This window comes from Serinus canaria, chromosome 8, assembly GCF_022539315.1.
Source record: "Serinus canaria isolate serCan28SL12 chromosome 8, serCan2020, whole genome shotgun sequence".
NCBI classification, from domain to species: domain Eukaryota; kingdom Metazoa; phylum Chordata; class Aves; order Passeriformes; family Fringillidae; genus Serinus; species Serinus canaria.
This window is the reverse complement of record NC_066322.1, coordinates 21,684,425-21,703,577: the sequence shown is the minus strand read 5'-3', so window position 1 is coordinate 21,703,577 and position 19,153 is coordinate 21,684,425. Positions and strand designations below refer to the sequence as shown.

Sequence of the window (19,153 nt, the reverse complement as noted above, 5' to 3'; positions counted from 1 at the left end):
CTGAACCCACTATTGATTCTTGAGGTACACTGCTCCTGCAGTCCTCCACCCACAGTCAGTGCTAGCAGAAACTCATTTGCTATTTGGAACAAAGTGCCTGAAGCTCCATCAGAGTTTGTTATCTGTGAAGTTAAAGCGCTGTACTCCCTTACATCACAAGGATGTTTTGGGAGTGCAGGTAGTACTCCCAAACTGCTTACACATTGTAAAAAGGTTATCAAGGAAGATAGAAAAATGTGTGTTAGGAGTCTGAGGCAGTAGACTCTTAAATTCCAGAACTTCTGTGAGAGTAGAACGGGAGCATTTTAGCATCTAAATAGAGAAAAGCATTAATCTCTTACTAGACCTGAAAAACCATAAACTGAAGGCAGCATGTGCATCCCTTACTTTTGGGGGTTTGTTTTTTGTTTGGGGTGTGGTTTTTTTGTTTGTTTTGGCATTCCCAAAGCTGAAGAACAGTGGTTTATTAAGTCTCTTCTTATATGGAAGCTTATCTCTGCTCAGCATTGCTATTCTGCTCTGTTTCCTTGTTTGCCTGTGTTCCCCTCAAAATGAGCACTCAGAGACCTGTGCAGTATTCAGTGTACACACAGTGGACTTAAGTAGTGAAACATTTTCTTGTCTGTTTCATTCAGTTGCTTTTCAAAGATGTCTGACTTACTTTTTGGTGATAACTGACCAATCAGTATAACTTTTCATGGAAGTTTTTCAGTGGTGTTGTGTAAATCTTTTTCCTGTGTGGTAATAGCTAATGTAAAAGCAATGATTCACAGTCTTTAGGGTGGGATTTCCCATTAAGTTTTGGATTGGTAACCTTGAGATGCTAGTATTGAGTACCAGGGTGAAAATCTAAGGGAATCTTCTGCAAGGCTTTGCAGCCATATTTTCAGCTGGTTTCCTGGATAAATTGGGAATCTAAAGAAACTTTATTGCAGCACTATACGTGTTGAATAGAGCAGTTTCCTTTCGGATTTCACTGGTAACTTCTCCAAGAAAATAACTTTTCTGCTGCTGGTTCTCATCTTGGAGCTGGCTGTTAGTCTGCTTAATGTTCTCTCTCAACCTGAGTGAGCTTAGTTTTATAGCTTAGGAATCCTCACTGAAGCAATCTGGCTTAACATTTTTAGAAATGTGTGGTGTGATTTCTTCAACAGAAAAGGCCAGTTAGGAAAAACCTGTCTGACTCCACTCTTAACTGCTTGTTGGAATCTCTAAATTGTTTCAGTTCAGCTGTTTGGTTTTGTTTTTGAACTGAATCTGTAAGTAATTAAAAAGAAATTATCTAGTTGATTTTGAGTTTTATTTTAACAATCCAGATGAATTTTTGGCTGGATATAGTGCACTGACATACAGTGATGGAGCAATACTGGGGAGGTTGCAGTGGGAGAGAACAAGGACCTCCTGTGAAGTCTTGCTCACTGGAGAAACCAATATGTACACTGGGATATTTTGGTCAATAAAGTCTTAGTTGGCTTCTTCAGTGTTGACTTAACCGATGTGAGAAACATGCTGTCTTTTCTTGTGCCTGTCTAGGTCAGTACTGAAGTTCATTGATATTTTATAGGGCATGAAATGCATTTGAAAATGTAAATCTCAAAGATAATGGGAACTGAGTGCAAATAGAAAGTTTTGGAGAAAGAGTGAAGTAGAACGTCTCTTGAGATGTTCTGGCTAAAGTGACAGCCACTGTCTGGTATATTTTTAGAAGTTAACTGTGAATGCCTGCTGCTAACTTCTGTGGCCTTCCTGTGGATGCTTTCTTTCCGTGGAAATCCTCTGCTAAATTGTCTATCAGCTCTTTTCTGAGACTGAAACAAGTCTGAAAAGGATTATGATGGTTTCTGTGGAGATTGTCTCTGTTTGCTTGTTGTATAAATGATCTCCTAATGGCATGATTGATTAATTAGTATATGATGATGTTTGTCTTTCCTCTAGTAGGAATGTTTAAGCTTATCTTTCCCCACATTTCTTCTCTATGCAGGATCACAACCGAATGTATGGCCGAGATTTACAGGGGTCTGTTCAGACAGGAAAAAGAATAACATTCTTGCAGTTTTAATACATTGTTTGGCCAGAAGTTTAAGAAATAAATTTAAAAAAAGAGAGCCCCTCTGGTTATTTTAATGTTGTCAGAGAGATATCTCTTCCGTGGAAGCTGCGATATTCTGAGTCTCACTGATTTCCTTGGCAGTACAATGTAATGTGATCATTAGCGAAGTGTATATAATCTGTTCTGTTATGGTCTCAGACCGAGGGGAATCTTTATCCTGCACAAGCCTATTCCCCACAAATTGCATTGTGGTGAGGAGAGACCCCGTGGTAGTTGGAGATGTGCAGCTATGTTGCTTCTCATGTCAGATCTCCACATCTAAATTGTGTGACAGGACAAGGGAGCAGATGAGACAAGCTGTCACTCAGCCACGCTGCCCTTTGAAGAAGGGCCATGGGGGGGAAAAGGTGCCGCAAATGGGCTGTGAAGTTTACATACACTGCCCACTGTTAAACAGATTACCTCTAATGAAGTGTCTAATGCTCAGGCCATATCAGCCTAATCCTTGGTGGCAGTTCATCCCTCAACTGCCAAAAAACACGGCCCTCTGGCCCTCTCTCGCCACTCTGGCCGCCAAGCACAGGGAGGTGCCCGGTCTTAATAAAGCAAGACAGTGTGTGATCTGACATGCAAATGTAGGTCATTGCATATGTAAATGTGTGATTACAAACCTGCATGCCAAAACACATTAGTGAGACTTTGCTCTCAGCATGCGGTTGTCACACTGCCTTAGTAGTTCACGATAATATTTGTCAAGTTGCTGTGCAGAGGCTGCAACTCCCAATTCTAATGGGAAGTACACAATACTTCTTAAATATAGCCTATTTAGCGAGTCTGTATCTTGCAGCCTTGTGTAGAGAATTTAAAATCTTGAAGTGTAATTTCAGACGTTTTCCCTAAAAGGCCTATAACTACCTCATTAAGCTGGGTCCTGCGCTTTGGGATGCACTGGAGCATTAATGCTGCACCACTTTTGTCAAAACGAGAGTTCTCATATTTTGATTTCTGGAGCAGCAGAAGGATATATAAAAATATACTGCATAGCCACTGAAAGAGGGACATTAAAATACTGTCATAAAGCTGATCCTTTATTATGGATTTGGGTAGGGTTTTTTTAAATTTTTGGATGCTTGCGGAGCTAGGACATAGGAATCATGGCAAATTTAAGCCTGACAGGATTCCTTCTCTTCTACATCTCAAACTCCTGATAAGTTGAAAACATTCTAAATTCACTCAAGAATTTATAATTTTCAATTCTCACTCCACAAAGGGTACAGTGAATGTTTTCTTTAGAACATCTTGTCATTAGTCAGGAACAGTTTTGGTTTTAATGCATTGGAATGGAGAAATTTTAATAGTGTAAACCATATTCCTTCATATGTATCTTTACACTGGTGTGATTAGTCTTACTGGTTTAGTCTTAAAGCAAACTTTCTTTGCAATATCTTTGCTTCTAGAAAGCCTTACGACCTGATATGGGCTACAACACCCTTGCCAATTTCCGAATAGAGAAGAAGATTGGCCGTGGGCAGTTCAGTGAAGTTTACAGAGCAACCTGCCTGCTGGATGGGGTACCAGTGGCTCTGAAGAAGGTTCAGGTAAGGATGATTTTTGTATAAATTTGAAAGGCATGTGGCATTCTGATGTGATTTGAATGAATTTTTAAATATTTAGCGATAGCAGGGAATTAAGAACTTTGAAAATTCATACATGACTTTATATAGTATTCCACAAACCAGTGTTTTGAAATTGAAAATCCAGAGTTGCTGAAAAAGAGAAAACGTATAAATGAGCTGTATTTCCTAACCAAAGCTTGGAATCTAGAAATAATATGAATATTTAGTGGTGTCTAGTGTGAAAATATATTATGCATTTTTTATTGAATAAACATCTGTAATCTTTCATGCTTCAAAAGTCCATAAATCAAATAAGGTCTGTATGTAATGAAAATTGTAATAGTGAAAAGGAGGGGAGTTACTGTTTCAAAAGACTGAAAACTACCTAAGACAAATACAAACCAAAACTCTGCTTGAATCCATTGCTCAGAGTTTTTCAGATTTTAGGATACAGCTCAGTTCACCTGATCATCTTCATGAATAATACATCTGTGTGTGGGACTCTACATGCTAATTAAATGCAAGTGCACTGTGGATCTAAGTGAATTGCATTGGTCCAAAACTTTCCTTGAGGAGCCTGACTGTTTCCAAGGTTCATGGTTTAGCCAGTAGTTAAACAGCAGTTGTCACAGAAGATGGAAGAGCAGCAGGTGAATGAAGTTACTGTGGCCAAGAAACATTAAGACCAGCACTTGTAAATTTTAACATAAGAAATGGACTAATTTTGTTCAGATACTCTGTCTTAGCAATTAGCAATTTTTGAAATGTTTAAATCAAAAGCAGCAGTTTAAATAGAAACAGCTTTTCAGACTGAAACATTTCTACTGTCGCACAGGCAAAAGACAGCTCGAGCTATGCCTCCATCCAGTCTCATTTCCATTCTCTCTTTTTGTTTGGAGCTGCTCAGAGATGTTGTAAGACCATTACCCTGTGGATTTACTATGAAGGTTCTCTGACAACATGTTTAATTTTGAAATCAAAACTTAAATTGGCATTTCACTTTTGATCTTGACATAAGTTTAGTGTAATACTTGAAGAAGTACTGCCAGGGTATCTGAAAGGGTATTTTTACCTTTATAGACTGCAAGACAGTATGTGTAATATTTTGTAGATTTTCTAGAGTTTCTGCATTTTAATAGTTTTGGTTTTGCTGAGTTAAGTGCATGCACTGTAAATTTCTCTGTCATATCTTGACTTGCTGTTCCCGTTTCTGTGATTTCCTCTGTGCTGCAGCACCAGGAGGCAGGGCTAGTCCTGGCAGTCATAAAAAAGGAGACTTGGTTCCCCCTTCTGGGAAAACTGCCAGATATATACTACTTCAAAAGCTGAAATATATTCTAAGAACTTTGATCAACAGTCTTAAAACATTAGGCTAATTCTTCCTTCATTTTCAGCATGTGAGGAACCAAAAAGGTCAAATGTGACTTGAAATGCATGTCAATTAAGGTGGATGTGGAATGCCTGGGTACTTGAAGAAAGTCATAAAAGTCCAACCATGAAATTTTTATAATAGTGCTTGCATTAAGAATATAGAGGCATTTTAGCATGTGTACTCCTTACAGCATTTCAAAAGTCAGTATGTGTAGCTGTACTCTCACAGCAGACATCCCAATCTGACAGAAGATTTTTTCAATGTCTGAAGATGACATCATACTGTCCTTATGCAGGACAGTATGATGTCATCTTCAGATTATATAAAAGTGAAGTAAGAAAGCTTTTTTATAATAAAAGTAAAAGCTTTTTTATAATAAAAGTGAAGTAAGAAAGCTTTACTGATGGATTCTACATCAGTAAAGCTTTCTTACTTCACTTTTATTTAATCCTTTAATAATTTTCCAAGAATATACTTGGTTGTGGGTGGGAAAGAGTGTTAAAAATTCGTGCCTTTCCCAAATGGCTTCATTGTGACAGGGTTCCAATTGTCTTTAAGTGTCCAACATAGGTTGTTGGTTTTCCAGTAGAAGTTATTACCTAGGGCACATCAGGAGGGGCTGTGTTTTGTGTGAAGTCACTTTCCTTCTGGAGGGTGGATGTGTGTAGGACACTACTGTCTGAATAGGAAGTGAGACTTGCATAACCTGGAAGGGGAAAAAATTCTTAAGCACATAGTGACAGTTTAGAAGGCAGCACAGGGTGTTTGGCACAGCCATTCCAGCTTGCACAGTTGATATCTAAAGTTGTTCTTTTTGGACAGAAAACCATTTAAATTGTTACTGTGCTCCTGTGTCCTTTTCTAAGATTGCCTAGAAATATTTTTTGGTAAATATAGTCGCAATACATAATTTTACTATAAAATTTATTTTCATAGATGTCTTTTACTGAGAAGTAATTACTTTTCAGAGGAACTGAAGAATGGGTCTGTTCTATGATAATACTTCTTCCTTTCAATTTCAGTCATGTTTCATTTTATTGACATTAAAATACTCTATTTCTGATGCCTTTTTAATAGAAGCCCAGCATGGACAGGAGAAATGCTTCTTTCAGTTATGAGAGGGGGGCTTTAATCTCTCTGTTTTACGCCTGTGCATGGGTTTCACTCTCTACATTAAGACAGTTTAGTCTCTAAATGCTCTACAATGTGTTAAGTAACATAACTGATATGTGAACTTCTACTTTCCACTATCTGCCCATTCTCATCTCACATCTTCTCACATCTTACATGCCCTCCTTCCTCTCCAATCTTGCAAGTCATGTCTGTGCCATCCCTTCCCCATTTTGTTTTCCTGGCTAGGTTAGGTGTGTACCTGTTTCCTTTATGTGTATTTGGTAATTGTACCCCATGTGTGTCTCTGCTGTCAAGGGCTAATGGGGCTTAGAATCCTTCAGTTATCCTCTCTTGGAGTAGCAGGATCTCAGCCCGCTATTTGTTCCAAAAGGATTGCCAGTTTTGGGTTCTTACAAAGCTTTCCAACAAGAATGTTTATTTTTCGCTAATAAAATTTTATTTGGCTGAAATATGTACAATATTGATAAATGTTATATTAATGTGTACAAAATGTATGTTTGTGAAATAAAATGGGAGCAGAAGCAAGTAGCAGTAAGATGCTGTGGGAGAAAGGACAAGCAGATGGTGACAGAAACCACTCTTCCTGAATTTGTAGTTGCTGCTGAGTCCAGATGACAGAAAGAAGTAGTAGTCTTGATTTGGTTTTTATTAGGGTGTGTAGCACAGCAAGAACCGTTTCAGCTTTTTTGATAGTAATTTAACCAGCAGAATTCACAAAATGGCATATCGGGTCTTTTCTTCCTGTTGTACTCCTTGTGCTTCATCCTCCCATGTTTGATTTGTGTTTTAGGAAGGTAATAATTAGGTTCTGTCTCTTTCCAGCATAGAACTATGTTTCTGAGATGCTGCTAAAATATTACCTAAATAAAAACAGAAATAAAATCATATCTTCACTACTGAACTTTTACACATGTCTAAGCTATATTTTGAGTTAAAGAAACATCAGAAAAGGTCAGCCCCAAGTAAGCTATGACCATAGCAGTATAAATGGATAAGTTTATAGGTAAGTTTCTTAACAGGTGCTAAGTCTGAGATCCAAACTATGCTGCAGATGATGCCTGAGGAAGCAGCAGTGCCTCTGTGCTCCTGCAGCTCTGGGTAACCCCTGCAGCAGAACACCTGGGATATAGGGCAGTGTTCTGAGCAAGGACCACTCCAAGGGCAGAGTAAGCAATGACTGGCCACAAATCATCTTTAAATGGCAAAAGAGTGGTAAATATCAAGTCAGTGACTGTAAGGCTGGATGAGTTCACTTTAGGAGCTATTTTTTAAGGAAATACTAGCTACTCAAAATTTCAAGTATGTAAAGCTGCATATTTCAACAAAATTTCAGGTTAATTGCATTTCTGCCTTACATTGTTCCATCTTTCTTTTTCTTTCATTCCAAAATTGGAGGCCCCATGTTAGAGATTCAGACAATGAATCCTTTTATCTAGGACTGACATTCATTATTCATTGTACATTGTCAGTGGATTGCTACTTCAGCCCTGAATTACAGTTAATTAATCTTAGAAAAGCACTTGTAATTTCACACTGCATGAAGCACTATTGTCTCAGCACAGCAGTGCTGTGGTGGCAAAATACTCTAATGCTTGTTGCTGTTCAGTATTGTATCTCTTAATATTTCTGTGCATTTGGGTCTTTATTTTGCTTGCTTTTCTGAAGGTTTATGTTACAGCAGTCATGCTTGTGATTTGGTTTGGAAATGCTTTTTGCACAGAACAGAACAGATGTAGGTTTATAACTTTTTAATTTATCCTTTTCAATGCTGAAAGGGAAAATCTGGAAAAGTGATGGTCTAGAGCAAGTGGAATCAGGTGGATTCCCAACTTGGCACTTCACTTCAGATGATGGATTTGGTTGGTAGCTGGTAATTGATCAGATATAGTCTGGGCTTAGAAGCTAGGCCTTGATGTTCTCCATCAAGGTGATTCCATGTGGTTCTAAACCTTTTTGCTATGCCTGTAGCTTTTTAGGTGACGTGCATATAAGAACTTCACTCAGGAAGTTAAACTCAAGTACTGTAACTCCTTTGTTTAGTTTACACATCTGCATAGGAACAGTTCCTGCTCTGAAGCTTTTAACAGCTTAGAAAGTATTCTAAAAATAACAGTATCTCTTGACAGTACTTACAGCTGACGTTTCTGGAATGCTGAAAGAAAAAAGCTGTAATCTATGCTCACATGAAGGTACTAGAGAAGAGATTGAGTGCAAAGTTACCAGAGATCCGTAGTTGCATAGCAAACAGAAGTGTGACTATCAGTATATCTTTGTCCTTCTACTCTCCCTTTGTACGCAGGTGATTGCAGGGTGAGATGAAAAACTGAGAGCTAAAAAGGTTTATGTCACTCAGTGTGCTTGCTAAGTGGGGAAAAACTGCTAAGGGCTTTTAAAATGCTCCTCTTCAGCTGTATTTGCCTAATTGTTTTAAGCAGTTTCACAGTAATTGCTAACTAAAGTAAAAAGCTTACCACTATTAGACTTTTTAATTACACTCTTTATGAAAACTGTCACATCACAGAAATATTTACTCTATTGTTTGCTGCTTATTAGTTTTTTAAAAGCAATCATAATTCATTTTTGGAAATGTTGATCTTATTTTAGTCCTTGAAAATAGAAATTGGGGGTAAAGAAGTAAAAGTTTAAATAAGAATAAATTACACTGTGCAGTTTGTGCAAAGTGGAATTGGTGCTGATTGGAGGAACTTACTCCAAACTGAATTACTCTGTGATCCTGAATCAAGAATTGTAATTATTGTTAGTCTGGTGAATACCTTAGCAGTCTAATCTAAATACAGCAGTTTTTATTGTTAGCCAGTTACAGTGATGGTAATGCTGGTTATCTAATTACTACTGCTGGTTTCCAATAACTGATGTGTGGAGCATCATCAGTGACCTGAGCTCTGCTGGGAGGAGGATGCTGGTAGTGTCTTTATGTGAGACTTTACTGGGTGATTTCAAGCAGTCAGTTTGTGTTGATCCAAAAGCTTATTGTTCAAGCCTATACAAAAATCCAGTCATTTTAGACTTTTGTAGTATCTGCTGTAGTTTCCTTCAGGCCATGCAGTTGCACAGAGCTGAGCTGGATCTAAAACTGGGTAAGACACAAGTCATTTGACTGCAGTGACTTAGTTGCAGTTAAGTCACTCAGCTGCAGGGCATGTGCTGCTACAGCTAAAACCAAGCTCAGAAAACGAGTGCAGTCCCAGGGAGGGCTGGACAAAAGCTGACAAGTCCTTGGGCAGTGTGTGTCTGGGGTGGGTGAGACCTGTGGCCTGCTGATGGCCACGGGGGTGCTGTCTGTGCAGTGAAAGTTTTGTGTGTGAGAGAGAGTCTGTGCAACACTCATGCTGAGCATAGGCTGACCTTTCAGCTGGGCTTGCTGAGTCATAGGAGCTGGAGGTGGAATTCATCTGCCTGCAAAGCTATGAAGTGTTCCAGTCGTGATGGAAGTACTGCCATCCCTCCACAGTGTTAGACTGATGGCCAGTCTGCAGCAAACCCAAGGCAAAGGGCAGCCTCTCCTGCTGAACAGCCCTCAGAGTGCTGCCAGGTGTCCTGTGCACTTCTGACATGCACTTGGAAGGGTGTTCTTCAAGTCTTTCATTGCCACTTCCATTTCTCAGGGTGAGACGTTCTTCAGTGTTGAGTCATCTGCTGGTGAGGAACACGGAGGTTTTTTCCTTGTGTTTACAGTAACATCCTTGTGTGAGCTGACATGGCTAGTTAGACTGGCATCCTCTGAACTGCAGCAGTTTGGCAAAATAAAAGATGATCTATTCAGAGAGAAAATCTCGGAAAGCTTTTTGCATCTGCTGTGGTTTGGAGCAGAGGCCATGGACTGAATGATATTTTCACCTTTTTTTAGTTGTTTATTTTTAAAATATCTTGGTGGAGGAAGTTAATGTCCATGAAACTCAAATTCTAGATTTCTGAGAAATGCTGTTTATAGTCTTTTGAGGTTAGATCTGGATCAAAATCTGAGAAACACAAGAATGCTAAACAGTAAATCTTAAGATTGTCTGTATTTGTGGTTGTAGGGATCAGATAAGACTGACTTTTCCTGCCTTACTATATTTAATTTAGGTAATTTCTGAAATACTCAGTTTAGCTGAAGCTGTGACAAATTTGCAAAGATGCTTATGAAGTGCACCACAAATAGAGGGAGTCATGTTTATAAAACTTAAGTCTGTCCTTTGGGAAGAGCAGCTGCTTGGTCTGGTCTATTCCATGCTGTTTAATAACAAATTAGAAATACTGGGAATACTATCCAGAATGCACAAACAAAATTTTGTCTTTCTTTCCTATGCCTTGATTCACGATTTTTCACAGGCCTGAGTATAGGGTTTTATTTTTGTTGTTTGTTATTGCTGTATGAGATGTACTGATTCATCTCCCTAGCAGAGGCTTAGCTTGTAAAAAACTTTTCTTGGAAAACCTGTTTGTTTAGGTGTGTAGGGAGTTGTTCCTGGAATAGGTTTATTGGTGTGCCTCTTGGCGTATTGGAGCACACAGGAACAGGTGCAAGCTGCCCTGTTTTGTCACACAATGAAGCTCATTTGGTTTGAATCTTGAAACTTTGTTTCTGGTCATTTTCCAAATCTTACAAAGAGATAGTTTGTGTACAGTTTTTAGTCTGTCCCCAGTTTTGATTAGGTTTTCCAGGGTGTTTGGAGTTGAATCTCTGTATCACTTATAAGGAATGATCTCACTGTTGTCTTGGTCTCAACAAAAATTGAAGCCTCAAGATGCTCCCTTGTACCTGTTCCCTTTTTTCCCCTTGCTTCCTGGTACAGTTTCATTGGTTGTTTTTGGGAGATGCTGTATAAATGTTTCCATTTTCTGGTCTCTCAGGTTATAAGGAAAAATATTTGATTTCATGCCTTCTCAGTATTTCCTCAGTTAATTTGCTACCTGTAATATTTAGGATTTTCTAAAATGTTTCCTAGGAAAATCACTAGACTCTCTCATGACTGTACCAAACCCTAGCACTTAAATGTGTTAGAATTATTAAAGAGCAAGGCTTTTTCATTCAAAGTGCAGATCTATAACAGATGCAGGCTATTTCATCTCCTTCACTAAGTTTCCAACTTGAACTCATAAGCTCTTTTCTGTTTTCGTCAGTGTTACTTATCTTTTAATACTTGTACCTGTAATTTCACATACAGTACTCTTTCTTCTACTACATGTGAAATTGCTTTATTTCTTAGTGTGAAATTGCTTTATGTCTTAGTGCTAGCATTCCTTTCTTATGGTTTAACTTGCTGTGTTTGTTAGGTCCCCCCCAGTCTCCTGCTTGAATAACTGCTTTTAACTCTATTTCCCATCATCCTGGCATCAGTATACAAGTAATTGTGTAGTGGTTTATTCCCTTTCTTTCTTGTTCAGTAGTTTTGTTTTCTTTTTTCTTCTTTCTTCTCTTCTACCCCTTTTCTTACTGTCTGCAAGTCTGGTATTTAATTTTTTTTTAAAATAATTTTTCTTTTCCTTCTTCAAAAAGTGAGTCTTAAATCTACTACAGGCTCTTCTTTCTGATACCAGCTTTGAGGACAGAAGATGGGATTTGTGAAGAGAAGTAATGGTTAGTCCAGGGCTCATGTGTGCTCTGTGGGGCCTGTGCTCCATACATGAGGTTTCCAGACTTCTCCTTTCAGTTGATTAAAGGAATGACAAACTCACTGTGCAGAGTGGTGTAGAAAATGAATGTGAGGTTCAGCAAATCCTGTGCAGACTCCCTGATGTGTCTGAACTTCTTTGGGGAGGGGAAGGAAGGTGTGATTGGTGTGAACAGTCAGGCAGCTGGTTTGAGATGACCTCTCTGCAGACTTTCAGTACTGACACTGCTGTTAATCCATATTTTTGTTTCTGGAGTTAGTGGCAAGGTATTAAATAGAAGTTGTCAGCTGTTGAGCTTTTGGAACTGATACCTGTGATCTTCACAGGGCATAATACATCTTTTCTTGGTGACTGTCTATCTAGAAACATAACATGCATGAGAAGTTCTAACTGGAAAAGGTAATTTTGTGAATGTGGTGATGAATAAAGCTGAGAGTGCCTGATTCTTCTGGATAGTTCAAATATAATATGCAGACCACAAAGAAGTTGGAGATTTTTTTTTTTTTTTGTTAAATTCAGAAAGTAGTCACAAATGAGAGAGGGAGGATTCTTAGTGGAAGTAGCATTTTGGTCATTTTTAAGAGAAATAGTGTATGGAGGTGCACATTAGTGAAGTGTAAACCCAGAGGTGGTGAAAAAGGGAGTGAAAACAGACATTGCATTAAATATAGATGTGTAGAATTTGGGCAAGGACTTTAATGGCAGAAAAAAAGTGCTTCAAACAAAAAGTGAAATTAGTGAAGAGTAATTCTAATTCTTCAGGCTAGCTGGAGAAGGCAAAAATGAGATACATTGCAAAATAATTTGGAGTAGGTGTGAGGTGGGGGGAAAATGAACAGCAGAGATGTCTAACTGTAAAAGGCTATAAAAATCAAGGTGACAGATTAGGGCTTAGAAAAAAGGGCGCTAATAAACAAATAGCATAATCCAAGTAACTTCTTTGCTGGCTGAAGGGAAGGAAATGGGAGAGAAGGAGTTGGAGGTGACAATGAAATTTTGATCCTGAGAGTAAAAATAATGTGTTTTTTAGAATTGAAATAGAAGACTGTAACAAGACTAAGGGATAAAAAGGTATGCTCAGTACTAAGGAATCAGTTTGTGAAAAGGTGTGGCACAATGGGATGGGAGCCTGAGATTTGAAGCATTTATAAGGTGTGCTAAATTATTGCTGTGTGTTGGAACAGATATGTAGAGGTGGGAATTGGAAGTCATTGGAAAACTTGTACTTAAAATGGACTTGTTTCCTTTGAGGGGGCTAAAAGAGTGGCCACAGCACTAAATCAGTGCATCAGAGCATTAGAAATACTTCTTACTGTAATATTGCATCTTACCATGAAATGCATAATTCAGGTTGCTTTATGGATGCTATGAAATAACGATAATGATAACTCAATTTACTGTATTTTTATCACTTAATAAAAATGTTTTATCTCTTGTGCAGATATTTGATTTAATGGATGCCAAAGCCCGTGCTGACTGCATCAAAGAAATAGATCTTCTTAAGGTAAAAGAGTTGTTTAGAAAATGTACAACTGTCATCAAAAAATGTGGTATGTTTTTCATAGTCATAATTGAGGTGTCCATGGGTTTTTGTGTAGAGTTTTTAAATGCCTCACTATGATGAATTTTGTGATCTTTATTACTTTAGAAGTTAATATTGAGAAGTAAATCTGTAATGAGTAACACTTCTAGTAAAAGTATCTGCCAAAATTAAAGTACTGTGTCCTTTGTACAGTAAAATCCTGACTTCAAAAATTGATTTTGCTATCTACTTCAGAAATTAACTTTGCTCTTCCAGATAAGTTTAGCATGCTATTGAATATATACATTGAAGCAAAATTCCTGTAAAACTGCAGTGTCAGTCACCATGTAGATCCTAAAATGCCATCTTGTTTTTGCATAGATTTGTAAATGCTTCCTATCAGCATATACTTCTTTTAATTTCTATCATAGTGAAATAGATTTTAGGGGTTGTTTTGTTTGCTTAAATAAGATGTTTCTTATGTTAGTCTTAAAACGTGGTGTGCTCTGCACTAAAATGTGAATTACTATTTTGCTTTCTTAGCAACTGAATCATCCAAATGTAATTAAATATTATGCCTCATTCATTGAAGACAATGAACTGAACATAGTGTTGGAATTAGCAGATGCTGGAGATCTCTCTAGAATGATAAAGGTAGGGATTAACTTTTTTAAAAAAATAAGAGCTTGTAATGTTCAACTTTGGCTTTCCATTCTGTTGATCATCAGTGGGTGGAATGCAGTGCAAATGTCAGGATCTGAGAAAAGATAGGTGTTTAGTCTGATTTTTTTTTTTTTTTTTAGTGTATGCCAATATTGAGGCTTATGTAAGTATTTTTAACACTTTGCTCAGAATGTAAGTGCAGATGGGGCCATAAGTAGACTGAAGTTATATTAGCATTGGGGAGAAGAAAAAAAAGCCTGTAAGGAAAAGCACTGTCACCATTTAGAACAATCCATTTTGATGGTATTCTGGGTATTTTTGCACAATTGTGTTTTGTGTTCCAATATTCTTTTCTCAATAATAGCAGTGAAAGCAGAGAACTGTGGCTATACAGCAAAAGTGACTTCTAGATCTTGGACTTGAACTGCTAAAAATATATTTCATATTTCTTTGAGATCACATGAAGTGAGTCTACTGATATGTGGTTGTGCATTATGGGTTAATTGTTTGGGTTTTTTTTTTGTAATATTTAAATGCCTATTTAGATAATCAGTAAAATTTATCCAAGACCCATTATATAAAATTCTGTATTCTAAAACTTCTATGAAGTTTTAACTGCCTTTTTTAATGTTTTAGTCATTTGACAACTACTTTGTCTTGTTCCCTTTTCCTTTTCCACTGTGTCTCGGGTCTAGTATGTCCTTTTAGCATTTTTCCCTGTGTGCACACCAGCATTATTGCTGTCAACACAGCACAACACCACTGTGGGCACAAACAATGCCAGTCAATTAGTGTTCACTCAGCAGCACCAGGCACAGAACACAGTTGGGCTGTTTTGCTTGGGACCTACATGAATAGAGAATGTTAATTTTTTCATTAATGACTTTCATGCTGACTTTTTTTTGAGCTTTTGAAGAATACTCCTTTCTAAATTGATAATTGTGAGGTAGGACAGTCAAAATTTAGTTCTAAGCAGGTTGACAATGTCTGTTAATATTTATAGCCAAATGTGGTATTTTTCTTCATCTCATGAATTATTAATTCTGTGGGCTTACATTTCATAAAACATAAAGGAAGGTTTGTCTTTTCTTTTGAATGTTCAGTTTTGACACAACAGTTACTAATATGAGTACTCTGTGACAGATTGCCTTATGGCATGTCTGGTCTTATGACCCACTGAAGCTTTTTCTTTTTTTCCTTGGTTTTTTTATTATTTAATTTTAAATCCAATGTGTGGCTTTTTCAGTGCAGTTGGCCTCATTACACCTTGTTCAAGTCGGTGGGTATTTCTTACAGGCTCGATCTTGGAGGCACTTTGTGATTGTCCTCTTAACACAGGGATCATGTTTAATGTAGCAAACTTAGATTGCTGTTTGATGTTAATGACAGCCTATCAGGCTATTATTAAATATGTATGAGGTGTCACAATGCACTGTCTTCATGCTGCTGGTGGAGGAAATGATTTGGTAGATTACTTTGACAATATGAGTTTAAATGTGGGGCTCACCAGTCTTAAAAATGTATTTTAAAAAATGCCTGGAAAATGAATGATATGTAGTAGTATAGACTCATCCTAGGAGAGTGGCTGCCTATCACACTCTTAAGGTAAATAACTATGTTGTGTTATCAAGACAAATTGCTTTGGTTTCCAGTGTTGTTGCTAGAATGTTGCTCTAAGTTGTTGGAGAATGTCGAGACACCCTCAGAACAGTGTTTGGGTACCAGGGGATCAAGGATGTTTCTGAAATTGTAGATGACCACAGCTTGAGTGACACTAAAACCAATGTTAATGTGAGGGAAAGCTACTTAATTAGTTTACTTAGGTATTTGTTATGACATTATTGGCACATCAGAGAATACTTACAAGGCTGCCTGCCTCACAGTGCACCTTAATGAATTCTTTAGTTCTTCCCTTAATGAACGACATCCTTACTGCCCCAGCTTTCATACTGTCCCTCTTGTCACCTGCAGATAATGCTCTCTTTGTCCCCATTGAGTAGGCAACTGAGGGAAATCACTTGGTGCATTCAGATGTATTCTAATAGAATTCATAGAATCTGCTGTAAGTCCAAAAAAAAAGCAGCTGTGCATTGGCATTTGCATATCACATAATGAAAGCAGAGGTATTTCGTGTTCTCTCTGCTGCTGTGTTTATGTATGTACATACACAGATTTAATCCACTTTACCTTCATTATTTTTTTAATTGTCTCTGTCACAGGGAGATGTTTCAATATAGCCTCCATTCTCAAAAGCAAGAGAGTTCAAAATTGAGGATTTCTTACTGTACAGCTTTTAAAGGCCTGTAAGAATTCTTGAATGTGGCATATTGGCATATCAGTAAAACTGAGAGGGAAACATGAGAGAGGGGGAAATCTCTGCGTTTGACTCTGCTGGTTTTGCACTGCAGTACCTCAGCACTGTGTAGCCCCTCTGTGGGCATGGTGAAAGAAGGAAAAAGTCTCGATTTTTCTGCCAGTGAATTAGATTGCTGGATACTATTACCTCCAAGATATTACAAGTAAATCATTATTAGCTATTGTGCTAAGTCCCAGTTGGTCATGGTCTGTTGTTTGTCTGTGGTCTCCACTGCAGAACATGTGATAGTGCGTGGCTGCCAAGGTTCAGGGTAGTTCATGAGAACTGGTGTTACCTCATAATACAACCTCCTTCTGCAATACAATAATATGTTGTAAGGCAACTTTGAGGCTTGGTCCCTTTTCTTCTTAGACATGGTTCTCCTCTGCCACAAACAGTGACAAAGTGAAAGTTTTCTGTGGATTTTTTAGTTTTTCTTGTTTTCAAGCAGCAGCTGATATATTGGATAAAGAAATTGCCACAAATAAAGAAGAATCTACTAATTGAATGAAGAAAATACATTATGATAATTCAGTAAAAAGAGCTAGTTTGTAAAGTCTGTCCTGAAGATGTTGGAACAAGAGAACTTGAATTGTTGTGCAGAATAATTAGCATATAATTTAAGGTTAAATATAAAATTACTAGGCTTGCAAGAAGGGATGTTACTGATGCACTAAAATCTTGGGGATTTTTAACTCAGCAGTAAACTTCAAAGTCTTTAATTTCTGCAGTTATTTTTAGGTTTTAGGTTCTTCTGGCAAATAATCTTAGCGCACTGAAAAAAATTGCAGACTATAAACTGAATATGTCATACAGATCTTGAGGAAGTTAATCATGTTTTGGAAACAAGCATAAAAGCTTTCATCTGAAAAGGTGAAAATATGTTTGCAGCCTTCTCAAGATAGATAGAAAATAACTTGAATTCTACAAAATGTCGCCTAGGCACTTCAGTCACTCCTCAGACAGCACTTTTGTGTGTGTTTTTTCAACTTTAAATAAAGATAACCATACTATAATTAGCTGGGTAAAATAACAAATATTTTAAAACATCAATATGAAATTCCTATTGGTGTCTCCAGTTTCTATAGCTAGGACCAGTGAATTCTTTGTCCTTGAACTTGTTTTTTGTAGGAAAGTCCAAATGCAGGAATAGTCACTTCTTCCCAAGTAACTGATGCAGATCTAAATTGTTCCTTGCAGGAGCTGGAGCTCTGTTCAGACTTGTTTGAAATCTCATTGATTCTAATTTCAATGTTTCACTAGTGCTGGATATTTTCAGCTTCACTGTCTGAAACTGCATCAGGCAATTTCTCCTCTCCACGTGGTCTGGAATGCAGCTCCTGCTTTCCATGCCAAAGTACATTAGCTCTGGAGTTGGAGACTTCTTTGCAGCACTCTGAGGTTGGCTAGCTTGCCTGTGTAAGGGCTAGCTGCCCTGGCTGCCTCAGAGCCCATCATTGCCCATTCTCTCTGCAGTGAAGCTGCTTGTGTTGCTGGGAATGGAGAAGTCACTTGGTTTTTTTCCAACTGTTTCCTAGTGGATTGCTGTCCTGGGAATGTGCTGGAAATGTAGAGATGCTTTAGCAGAAAGCAGGATTTTCTGATAAGTATTGCTAGTACATGGTAGCTATAGTTTGACTGTTTAATTGCAATAGCAGTAATTTTCTTTTGCTGTGATATTTGCAAGAATTTTGAGAGTATGAAGTTAGGGAAGCATCTGTGTAGGGAAGAGGTGCAGTGTCAGAATTTAGCAGACCAGGTGTCAGATTCTGCTTACCCTTTCCAGGATTTTGGGAAACCTTCAGCTATTAACTGAGGGTTATTATTTGGTTATCTCTCTTTTTATTATCCAAAACATTGATCTAAAACTTTAGCAGTTGTAGGAGATAGTTGGTGTTCCTGTTTGGAAAGCTGGTGGGAAAAATGATATTTCCTGTGTGTTTTGAATGGCAGTGTTGCAGAAGCTGTTTTCTGCCATGCACACACATGTCCAGCAGGACTAACTGCTTGCTGCTAGGATTGCCAAATATTTAGTTGGGTGAGAATGTTTTCAGTTTGTCAAAATATAGCAATTTCCTACTAAAATGTTGCATGCCAATGCTTCATTATAATGTCTTGCAACAATTGAATCTGTATTCCAAGCCCCTTTGTGCCTTGAAAAAGATGTAAAACTCAAGGGATTTTTCTTACAGTAATGGCTGTGAAAATTTACCTAAATTTCAGTTCTTCTAACATATGTGCTTAACAGAAATTGCTGGAGCATAATGCCAGAAATGGAGAATTTCTGTACATGTAGAGCTGTGTGAACCTGCTGTGTCTGTTGGTGCTGACATGACCTGAGTGACTGTCAGTGCTTGGATCTGGAGTAGGACAGGTGATCGAAGTGGCACTGCCAGAAATAGCTTTTTCTGGATGCTTTGGATGGACTGAAGCTTTCCTGTGTCTGGAGGGTGTTTATTCTTTCTAACAACCTGGGAAAGGGAGTAATCTGAGATGAATGTGGAGAAGAGGGAAGACAAGGCAGACTGAGGAGTAGGCTGGGACAAGTAGCTGAGTGATCCTTAGGTGCAGAGGGAGGCTCGGCCTGGGAAGAAGGAGGACAAGCACACCTGTGCTGGCTGGCTGGCAGGGTTTGGGAGAAGGCAGACAGGGAATTTATACCACTGGGAGTAGAGACTGAGGAGTGTAAGAGAATAAGAGTAGTGTACTGGGAAATTGTGAAATGGGATTTCCAATACTGGACATGGGGATAAGGAGGTTGGAGAAGAGCTGATGTGTTGTTGTCAGAGAATGGGACAGATGGGGCAAGGATCCTTGAGACAGA

General features: G+C 38.1%; 1 protein-coding gene across 6 annotated transcripts in view; it reads left to right on the top strand.

The window, feature by feature from the left end:
• NEK7 (NIMA related kinase 7) overlaps positions 1-19,153 on the top strand; it is a 69,179-nt gene that overhangs the window by 13,676 nt on the left and 36,350 nt on the right. For all 6 annotated transcript variants that reach the window (XR_007778057.1, XM_050977383.1, XM_050977382.1 and 3 more), the window contains 3 exons: positions 3,508-3,648; positions 13,230-13,292; positions 13,854-13,964. Coding sequence is in view for 5 of the 6 variants with exons in the window: in XM_050977383.1 (XP_050833340.1) it covers positions 3,508-3,648; positions 13,230-13,292; positions 13,854-13,964 (315 nt within the window). In the remaining variant the exon portion in view is untranslated. The remainder of the gene's footprint in view (positions 1-3,507; positions 3,649-13,229; positions 13,293-13,853; positions 13,965-19,153) is intronic.